The 10,665-nt window shown below is 44.6% G+C and overlaps 1 protein-coding gene across 4 annotated transcripts in view; it reads right to left on the bottom strand.

The window, feature by feature from the left end:
* The window catches only part of EEA1 (early endosome antigen 1), an 86,846-nt gene extending 77,057 nt beyond the window's left edge, over positions 1-9,789 (bottom strand). For 3 of the 4 annotated variants that reach the window (XM_030477945.1, XM_030477947.1, XM_030477944.1), the window contains exons 1-2: positions 9,601-9,789; positions 1,029-1,121 (exon numbers count right to left, since the gene is read on the bottom strand). In XM_030477945.1, the coding sequence (XP_030333805.1) occupies positions 1,029-1,121; positions 9,601-9,624 (117 nt within the window). In that variant the 5' untranslated portion in view covers positions 9,625-9,789. Of the gene's footprint in view, positions 1-1,028; positions 1,122-1,869; positions 2,051-9,600 lie in introns of those variants that run through there. The other variant, XM_030477948.1, reaches the window with a different exon arrangement.
* Positions 9,790-10,665: the final 876 nt, after the last annotated feature.

A 10,665-nucleotide genomic window follows, 5' to 3' on the forward strand; every position in this document is an offset into this window, starting at 1 on the left:
TAATGAAATTTTAGTCTGGAATTCAAGAATATTTATTTGCTTCAGGGACAGCGTAAATATGCATGTAAGGCAGATTTGAATTCACAAATGCATGACTTGTGTAACATGCAACAAAATATTAAGGAATGTCTGATTATACTGACTGCAATAAGGCTTCAAAAATAAGAAATAAGCAGATACGCAGATGCAAGGCAATCAGGATTTTAAACAGCACAGTGAAAGTTTCTCCTCTTATCACAGAAGACATTGGAGTATTTATATCATCATACACTTTATTCAGTGTAAGAAAAGGCACTTTGCTCCCTTTAATGCTGTAATAGGAGTAATGAACCTTGCACTGCATTTGTATGCTAAGCTTGAAACAGGTAATCAGGCTACATTAGCACAAACTAGCTTCAACAGCCAGTGAAATCAGTTGGATTTTTCAGAGTTAATATTTGACAACACCGTAAATCCAAAGACATTGTACTATGGGATTGAAGAAAGGACGACAACTTATTCTGCTGGTTAAGTATGGCAAACAGCACATAAAAATGAATAGGATTTACAAGGGGTAGATTTATACACCAACACCAAACAAAACCCAACACATTTGATATTTCGCAACGAGGAGGAGGATTCCCCGTATAGTTATAGTTTAGCAGAAGCAAGGTGAAAAGGGAGTACAAGTGTGATAAAATGTTAAGCTCTGGGTTTTTTTGGAACTCTTATAAAATATTTACTAATATTTACTTAAGCTTATGTCTCATTGCTTTGAATTTTAATAATTCATCTCTAGGATTACAGAAGTATTGCTTGTGAACATTTAGATAGATAAGCCTAATTAACATTTACATATAAATATGGCCTAGCCTTCCTTTTTTTTTTACTTAAAAAACAACCAATTCTTATAAAGTGACACTTCTGAGTATTTATGTAGTACAGCTGTTAATTAGGTAGGGCATCAAAAGTTACTCTCAACAGCTTCATGGACCAGAGAAACAGCACCCAAGGTTTAAGACTTCAGTCCCATGTATGGTGCACAGTACCTCGGAGGAGCCTTCATTGTTCACGTCCACGGCATTTCCTGGTGTGGCAGATGAATCTGAATCTGAGCTCTGAGATCCACCCCTACCTGGAGTCTGAAATAGAGGGAGAAGAAAAAAAAAATGAGAGTCAACAGACTGTACTTAATAAAGCATGGTGCGCATGCAAAGGTCTCTCTTCTACTTGCTGGAATACAGAAGTATTTTCCCTCCACGAGAGTAACGAAGTGAACAAGCTGACACTCAATTATATAATTTTCAGTGCAACACTTCAACAAAAGCTTTTATCCAAGACTCTCCATGCATCAAAGAACAAGCAGATACCAGAAGCAAAGGCCAGGATTTTAAACCACTTCCTCTCATGAACACTCAATAAAAAACAAAGAAGTAGGCTAAATTCTGTCCTTATATTATTGACTCTGATGTTAAATTAGGTCTCTATATCTAATAGAGAAACACTAGAAATTACAATCTAAACAGCTTCAGAAGTAGTAAACTAGTATCATACTACTTGCTTGACAACTTGTTTACAATCTGAACAAACTTTTAAATATTTGAAAGAAAACTGAAGAGTGAGGGCCATGCTGATGTAATACACATGCAAGAAGGTACACTGCCTTGATTTGGAAAAAATACAAATGAAGCCTGTTAATAAGAAAGACAACCTATAAAAAGACCTCCTATGAATATGCTGAAAATGAAAACAACAGTTTTTGAAACTACAGATTTAGACAAAATAAGCAAATCAATTTGAAATACTACACGATTCAAAATCCGGATAGATGGATCGCAGCTTATAATGCTTACTTAACTATAGCTTTGATTTAAATTTAACTTCTCTTACTCATCTCCAGAACTGCTTGACCGATGGCAGAAAACCTAGTCGCCTCAAAGGAAACACAAGTAAAGAAATTATTTTGATATTGATATGCAACCCTAGTTTCAACAAAAGTTTATTATCCAATTCCATTATGACAATTGCAAATGGGATGAAGTAATGCTATTGCTGTAGCTTAGCCCATCTGCAAATACTTGTAATGTTATAAAGGATTTTCTAATTTAATATAGGGGTATTAAAGATACAGAATTTTAACTACACAGATTGAAATCTACAGAGAAGGAGAGAAGTAGATAGTTTTCATTTCTAGATCCTGGTGTCTCCAAAATAGCATTTGTTTTTGAGTTTTCATGCTCAAATATATCCTTTTTTTCCCCTACACAAATCAACTATATAACCTTTTATAAGATATCTGGAGCATGCATGCTTTTCCATTCTTTGAAGATAAAGTACATTTTCCTGCTTTGTTTTGTAAAGAATGTTCTATTTCCAACTTTCATAAAGATAAATTCTTATTACTAATTAAATAAAAATATGTAATAAAAAGGCCAAGTTTACTGATTAAGGACTTAATTCCCAGAGAGATACAGTTTAATTTCAGAAACGCTCCAAAGACTGGCCAAAGGGAAGTGAGGAGGAGTGAAGCAGCAAGCTATTGGAGCTGATAACAGTGAGAGGACTATCTCTCCTCATTCCAGCCTTCTCTGGGGTTATCAGTTAAGGGATGAACACACGCTAGTTCTCCTACTCCCATGACTTTTTTTATTGTAGCTGGTTTATGTTTCTAAAGAAAGAAAGAACACCATAGTTTCTAGTACAGCATACCAAAGCAACAGGCAAGGTGATGCAAGGTCACCAAGTTAATAATAGGAGAGGCAGAAAAAAGTATAAGCAAAGAATACGATGCACGTGCAAACCACATCAAAATGAAGGGATCAATCAGTACTTCTCCTCCAGGTTACTGATACAGACAGTAAACAAGGCACATCACAGCATGGACCATGGGTGCATGCTCATCAAGTTTTCATATGACATCAAACTGAGAGAACCAGTTGATACCTTCAGGGACAGGGTCACTCAGGGGATATAGATAGGCTGAAGGAATGGGCCAACAGGAACCTCATGCAATTCAACAGGGACAAACAACGAGTCCTGTGCCTGGGAAGGAAAACCCCTGGCAGAAACACAGGCCTCTGCGGAAAAACACCTGGGGCTCGTGTCAGACAGCAAGCAGAACAAGAGCTAGCAGAGTTCCGTGGCAGCAGAGAGGGCCACCAGCACCCTGGGTTGCAGCAACAGGAGCCCAGCCAACCAAGGGAAGTGATGACCCCACCAATGGCCAACACCGTGGGACCACATCAAGATATCGCACCCAGTCTTGGCTCTCCCAATCCAGGGAGGACATTGACAAAACAGAGTAAGTTCAGCAGAAGGCCACAAAGGGAGCTGGAGCACTTGACCTGTGGGAGAGGCTGAGGGAACAGGGCTGGCTCAGCTTGGAGTTCTGGAAGGGCCTAACAGCAGCCCCACCACCATCTATGAGGAGGTCATCAAAGAGAGAAAGCCAGGCTGCTCCCAGCAGCGCATAGTGGGAGGAAAATACACAAAAACTGAAACAAGACTGGCTCCCACTGGACATAAGAAAAAGCTATCCCAGGATGAAGCAAGGCCTGAACAGCCTGCTGCTGACCTCTGAGCTGGTCCTGCTCACAGCAGGAGCTCAAGCTAGGGAGTTCCCGAGTTCCCTTTCTGCCCAGATTGTTCTGCAACCTCTGAAGTGCTGCCCTGCGGAAACAAACATCCCGCAGGAGAGCTCTGAAACACAATTTTAATAACACGGATTGTGTGCATTGACAGTCAGAAGAATAATACCTAAAGCAATTGGTAAGGTATAGCCGAGTTTCTCAGTAAGACAGGGAAATTGAATTATTGCATCTAATGTTATAAACAGTTCTCGGTTTATATAGTTCAGAGGTTCCTTTCCACACAACCCATAAACCACAATCATGCAACCCACATGTAAGTCTCGCTTGTGAATCCATTTTGTGCAAAAATAAAGAATCCATAGAAGATGTATATACACATATGTCTACATAAGGGAAGATGGTCAGGTGTCAAAGCTTTCTTCCATAAAGGAGCTGAACTTGCACGACATAAGAATCAATTTCTTATTGACATGAATTTTTAAAAAGGCTTTAGAAATCTGAACATGGTAAAAAGGCTTTTGTATGGAAGTTAGCTATAGTGGCTGTTTATTCTAGAAAGCCCAAGAACTTGGACCCCTATCTGTCTCAGCATCTACTTCCACAAGTAGAAATGGCGTAGTTTAAAACAGACGAAGTGTCGGCATTAATGGATATGCACTTCTTCACCAATGCTTTACAAGAAATGAAAGCTTTTTGTTCCACTCTTCAGCTCCAAAAACTAAAGAATGTGCCTTTACGTAGCCTTGGACAGACAGGCACAAGAGCAGAGGGAGAACCTGAACAAAACTCGATAGCCTGGACAATGGCAATAAGAGATGGTCCAACCATCTCTTTAGACACGCAGCACATACCTCTACTTTTGCAATACCTGAGCGTATGCATACCTAATTAATAATTTCAACCCAAACCTAAAAATCTTCTGCGACAATTAACACAATATTTTCTTCACCTTACATCATAACTTCTTATACTCTACCGTGCATTGTTAATCGCCCATCACATTTCACCCCAGAGTTGACTGCATTTCGCAATGCGATTTGCATATTAAGTTCTGCTAGTTCCAGCACTACAAATTGGAGATTATTACAACCTCCAGGATGAAAGCTCTTATATTAGAAGTACAGTATTATTACTATGTAGTTGATTAAAGTATTCACATTATGAAACACTTCAGACATGCTATAATCACACTAAAAGGCACCGCATGGCATATCCTACTACACACAAGATATAAAACAGAAATTATTACATAGTACCTGGTAAAACCCTTTTAACTTTTAAAAAAACAATGCACTCTCTTTAAAAGAAAAATCATAGTTCCAGTGCTGGTGGCATTTCCTGGTGAGTGGCATGCACAGGGAAGAAGGGTGGGAAGGAAAGGGGTCATTAAGTAACTTTCAAGATCAGGAGAATCACCCCATAGCATCCATTTGCAAAGTAATACAGACTAGCAAGAAAAATCTATTACAAATTTGAAAGAATATTATAGAAACCGAGACCACAAATGCAATTAACTTATCTTTCAGGGCTGTAATATAATTTAAACATACTCCACAAGTCAAATGAATGGGGGATTGGGAATATTCTTAATTGATCATGCAAATAGGTTCACAAACATGTTGAAGATTGCCTCCCAGACCACTGTTATACCATGTTCCGTTTAAAAAGAAAATAATTTTCAAGATCACACCACATTGAACAACTCAGACTTTGTGAACTAAGGAAAGGCTCAGATTGATGCTCTTTGTCTTCAGTTGGACTATACGGGGGAGCAAAAGAATGAGTTATGAATCCCACAGGAAAAGTAAATCTTCATACAGGTTTCTGTCTTTCTACAAAAGGAACATTTAACCCTTAAAGGCATAGCTGGAGTTGAAAGACTGATGCAAAATCAGTCTCTCACTCAGTGTATTTCTCTTCTAGCTGTCAGTTCTATTTGCTTACTCTGCAGAGAGGCATATGTTTCTGCTACTAGCACTACAGTTGTAGAAATAATATCCTAAACTTCATAACGCTCTGTGTTTTCTCAAAGCTGCAAGCTAATATAAAGAAACATCATTAATGACTAAAAGGATGACAATGATTGCAGCTTATTTTCTGAAAATTATATAATGAATGAGTTGAGCTAATGTATTAAAATGACAGGGTATAAATATGGATCGCTACCGTGTCATTTTGCATCGTCATTTATCTGTCTATTGCTACGCTCCATTCAGTTATGATACTCTATTCAGCAGTTTTAAATTCAGAATAAATTAAACCTTTGAAAGTATGTTAAGCCTTGAGAAAGTCTAAATAAATATGGATTTATACAGTTTTCCCAACACAGATTTAAATACTACAGAAGGGGACTATTGTCCAAACATATTAAGGTGTTGAAGCAATGGACAAGATGCAAGAATGAGAAGATAAGAAGGCCAAAGCCCTTGTTATCAAACAACTCTCAGTGCCAGAGCACAGTGCAACAGAGAACAGTATTATTATTTAATTCTAAAAAAGTGCAACACTATTTTATGACTCCGTAAAATGAAATGACTCCTGACTTCATAAGGCATAAAACCTTTCTTTCCCATCGCACCATCAGTTGCAGGCAAGCAGGCCTTGTGCCCAGGAAGAGGTACATATGCCCCCCTCAACCCCACAGGGTGGCCATGAGCACAGACAGCTGCAGTTCAGCATCCATCCAAGCAAATTAGCTATCTAGCAAGTCCTGCAATTATAAACATAAAATTACAGGTAAGGCATGAGATGCAATGCATCCTAGGCAAGTAAATATCTCTGCTTTTGAGCTTAGAGCAAGAGAAAAGGTGACTGTGCTACCCAAGCTACAGAGATGCCTGCAAAGCCCTGTTCTCCACCTAGACCCCAAGATCTCATGACCAAGCACTCAAGCATTTTTAGAAACAGAGCAACAGGACCTTACCACCCAAACACAGCAGTCACTAACAGTTGCAGACAGCCAGTTTAACACAAAGACTGAAGACAAAAACTACTGTAAACAGTAGTCAAACTGGCCCAACAGATGAGTCCTTCACTACAAAACACCAGCGATGAGAAGAACGCTCAGGAGAAGGTCAAAGTAATTCTTCTTTCACCAGCTGAAAATAAATGCCTCCTTATTACAAAAAGTGGGGACTTTTTAATTTTGGGGGATTTGGTTGGTGGGTTTTGGGGGTTTTTTTAAGTTTTGGTATCTTGCAAATATAAGAAGTGAGCTCTCCTTTAACAGATCAGAGGCAACAGCCACTGCCCTGCTAGTAGATGAGCAAAGGAGAGGGGAGACAATGGCCACAAAGGGCCTTCAGAGTTGAACACAATAAAGAATAGGCAGCTCTCTAAAGAATACGCTGACAAATATCAAAATATCTTGGCAGTAAAGATCGTGTCTCAGACATTCCACACAGGTGTCTTTTGGGAAAGACAGCCTTTTTCTAGATCAGCATGACGAACCATGCACAGAACTGAGAAGTGGCAAGAATGAATGAACGGGGGTTTTACAGTGCAAATGTACAGAACAGATGGATCCCCGAGATGTCACATGGAAAACACACATAACATTTAGAAACAGCTTGCAGGGAAAGGACCTAAACTGAGGACCTAGCTGAAGACAGCATGGAAATACTAACTTCAAACACTAAATGAGCAATGTTCAGTAGTGACAAGTATGTAATTTCTATTTCGAAAATATGCCATTCAAAGTGACCACGAAGATGCTTTTAAAAACACAAATTAACCCGTGGAAGAAATAAAAAGGTGATCAAGGCACAGAAGCAGTATAAAAAAGAAACATCTGATGTTTTAAAAAGTCAGGATTCAGACTTTCAAATAAGTGACTAAAACTATAAACAGTATCTTTGTAGCTTGATGGCCAGCTGAGTTACAAATAAAAAAGGAATGTAATAATTAGGGGTTTTTAAACATACTTCCATAACTCAAGTTATATCACCAGTAATGACTAGCCATCCACCTAGAAAGGATGGCACCACCTATAATCAAATAATAAACCCAATACGTATAAAAGAAACTACATTTCAGTGACTGGAAGGTGGATTTCTTTTCCCATTTACATTAATGATGCCCAAGAAAAGGGTCAAGAGGTGGTTCCTTGGCCTTCAAGCTATTGCCTCAGAGACATGAAAGATTTTAATACCTATGCTCTTTATAAACAGATTTGACAGCATGCTAAAGCTCACTGTTAACACCAAAGTACATCAGAAGTCTTTTTCATACTTTGCCAACCACAGACTGTAAGTCAGAAAGGTATGTATGAGGTTGTACATGCAATCACTATTTTTCTAAAAGCTCTCTCAGGAAGAGGTGTTTTTTTAAAAGCATAGTTATTTACACCAATTAAAATATTAACACCTTTGAAAATCTTGGCATTTCTCTATTTTGGGGCAGGAAGAAGTCTGTTTTGCCTTTCTTGTAATTAGCTTTGCTGTAATCCTGTAATTTTCGGGAGCCACTAGGGAAGTTATTTCTTTAAACTTTTCAGAGAAGATGACCACTTCCAACACATGAAAACTTTCACACTGACTTTAGATTTTTGTAGGAAGTGTTTAGACAAACTTATATTTAGAGGCAAATTTCCTTTGGCACTGTATTGAGCTTCCTCCTCTATCAAAGAGGCTTTCTTTGCTGGCCTGTTATTTCTCAGAATCAATAAACACTCAGTTAAAAGCTGCCAATATTTAATTAGGTACACACTAAGTTTCCCTGCTTGTTAGTAGGGCTTCCCATCAAACTTCAGGAAGGAAGTTCTTCCCTGTAAACACAAAGGTCCAATTAGACCAAGAGTGCTCCTCACCTGCTTAGGGGTCTATGACCGAAAAACAACGTGAGGCACGCTTTACACTGAAAAACTTGGGGGCATGCATACTGATGTACTTTCTTCCCCTCTGTTAATTCTCACTCCTGTAGCAACGCTTTCTTGCATGGCAGCTGAAGAAAGCATGCCAGCATTTCCAATAAAACATCCTTCCATAGACGTGTTATGCAGACAGCATGCTTTGAAAGAAATACTTGAAAGACACCTCAGATAAAACACGCAGGGCAGCTGGTTTCTCCTCTACCCGTGAGCGCCTTTCACAAGGCACTGTGCGGGATCTGGAGCGCTGCCTTCCCACCGCCGCCGTGACTCAACCCTTTTGGGTGCATCCTTCAGCCGAGCGCCAGAGACGGACTCCCCGAGCCCTGAGCCACGCTGACTGACACCTGCCCTTCCCTTCACCAGCACCTCCCCGACGGCTTCCACCCGAGCCACCAGCGAACTTCAAGGTGGTTAGTACCGCCGCGGCGATACGCGAGCATTTTGGAAGGAGAAAAAGGTTTCATAAACGAGTGTCACAAGTTGGCTTCACAAAGCAGGCAGAGCTGCCGGAAAAGCCGGTTCCTAACATAAGGGAGACCGCTGGCCGGTGGCTGCCGGGGTGGCTTTCGGCGTCGGGAGCCTGTTGCCTGCTGGTCCCCGGGGAAACCACCCCAGATCCCCGCGGTGGCTCTCCCCAGGCGGAATTTCCCTGAACCTGCCCAAAGCGCGGCCGGCTCGGAGCCCCCGCGACGACCGAAGGTGGCGGGCGGAGACGCCGCCGCCGCGCTACGAAAAAGAGCCACGCCGGGGCAGGGCCGCCCCTCGCGCCACCGGCAGGCCCCTCTCCCGGCCGCGGGGGCCCACCCGCTGCCGGCACCCCCGCCCAGCCCGAGGGACGCGCATCGCGGGCCCGGCGCGGCCCGGCCCGCCCTGTCGGGGCTCGGGCCGTCCCCCACGGCAGGGCGAGGAGGCGGCGGCGGACAAGCCCACGGCCTCTGCAGCCACCACGGGCCTATCCCCTCTGCTGCGCCGCAGGACGGGCCGGGCCGGGCCGGGCCGAGCCGGGCCGGGCCGAGCCGGTGACTCCGGCCGCGCCGCGGGGAGCCCGGCCCCGAGCGCTGCCGGCACCAGGAAGCGGCACCTCCCCGCCACGCCACGGCACGGCACGGCAGGGCACGCCGCCCTCACCGCCGCCAACCGGGGCGGGTCTCACTGCCTTACCCGCTGCAGAATTCGCCTGAACATGGTGGCGGAGCCCGGATGCCGCCGGGCGGCCGCGGCCAGGCCGAGGAGAAAGCCGGGGGGCCCCGCACAGCACCGCCCCCGCCCCGCAGGAGCCCGGCGCGGCCCGCTCGCCCCGTGACAGCCGCCGCGGCCGCGGAGGCGGGGCAGCCGCCTCACCGCCCCGCCCCGGGGAGGGACGGGCCCGGGGGGACGGGGTTGCCACCGCCTGCCCACGGGGCGCGGAACGGGGGAAGGGAGATCGGGGGAAGAGGGGCCGGAGCGCCCGGGCGCAGGACGCCAGGCTGGCGGGGCTGCCCCTCGGGACGGGGTGGCTGTGGCGGCGCGGGGTCCGCGCCCCCATCTCCGCGGGGCCCGGGCCGGGCTCCTTCCCTGCGCGCCGGGCCCAGTACCGCGCCTCTGTCAGCACTGGAGAGCCCCCTGCTCGCCGCCAGTGTCTGTGCCGCCCGGGAGGCTGCGGAGGGAGAAGCGGGGACGGCGGTGCCTCCCCCGGCCCTCGCCCGCTGCCCGCTCGGCCTGCAGAGCCCGCGCAGGCCGCTGGTGGTGGGGCAGGAGCGTTGCGGGTCCCCGGCAGCTCGCCCTCAGGGGCTGCCGCGGCAGCTGCGGGGCTCCTCGCTGCTGTCACTGCTCCAGAATCGGGTCCTGGGCAGGGGAAGGAAACGAGCTGTAGTTTGAACTTGCAGGTGCCGGTCCCCAGCACGAGCCAGAGCGCCAGCGCAGCTCCGTGTTACTGTGCTAGTCGTGAGGTGTTGGAAGTGCTCAGGAATGCACGTTAGAGGAGTATGGCTGAAACGTACTCATTTGGACAATGAACTGAAAATTTAATTCTGGAGGAACAAGCTGCTTCCTTCAAGCCCTGAATTGAAAAGGCGACCTTGTGGCATGACCCATTAGATGTTCTTTAAATGTCAGAAAAGAACATTTTGCTGCACAAACGCACACCTACCTTCAAAAAAAAAAAAAAAAAAGTACAGCTCAAAAACGTAAGTTCATCCAAGAAAGCATCTCTATCTGGTGAGGCCCCACCAAGATGTACTGCATTCA

The sequence above is a fragment of the Strigops habroptila genome, chromosome 3 (assembly GCF_004027225.2).
Source record: "Strigops habroptila isolate Jane chromosome 3, bStrHab1.2.pri, whole genome shotgun sequence".
Taxonomy (NCBI): Eukaryota; Metazoa; Chordata; class Aves; order Psittaciformes; family Psittacidae; genus Strigops; species Strigops habroptila.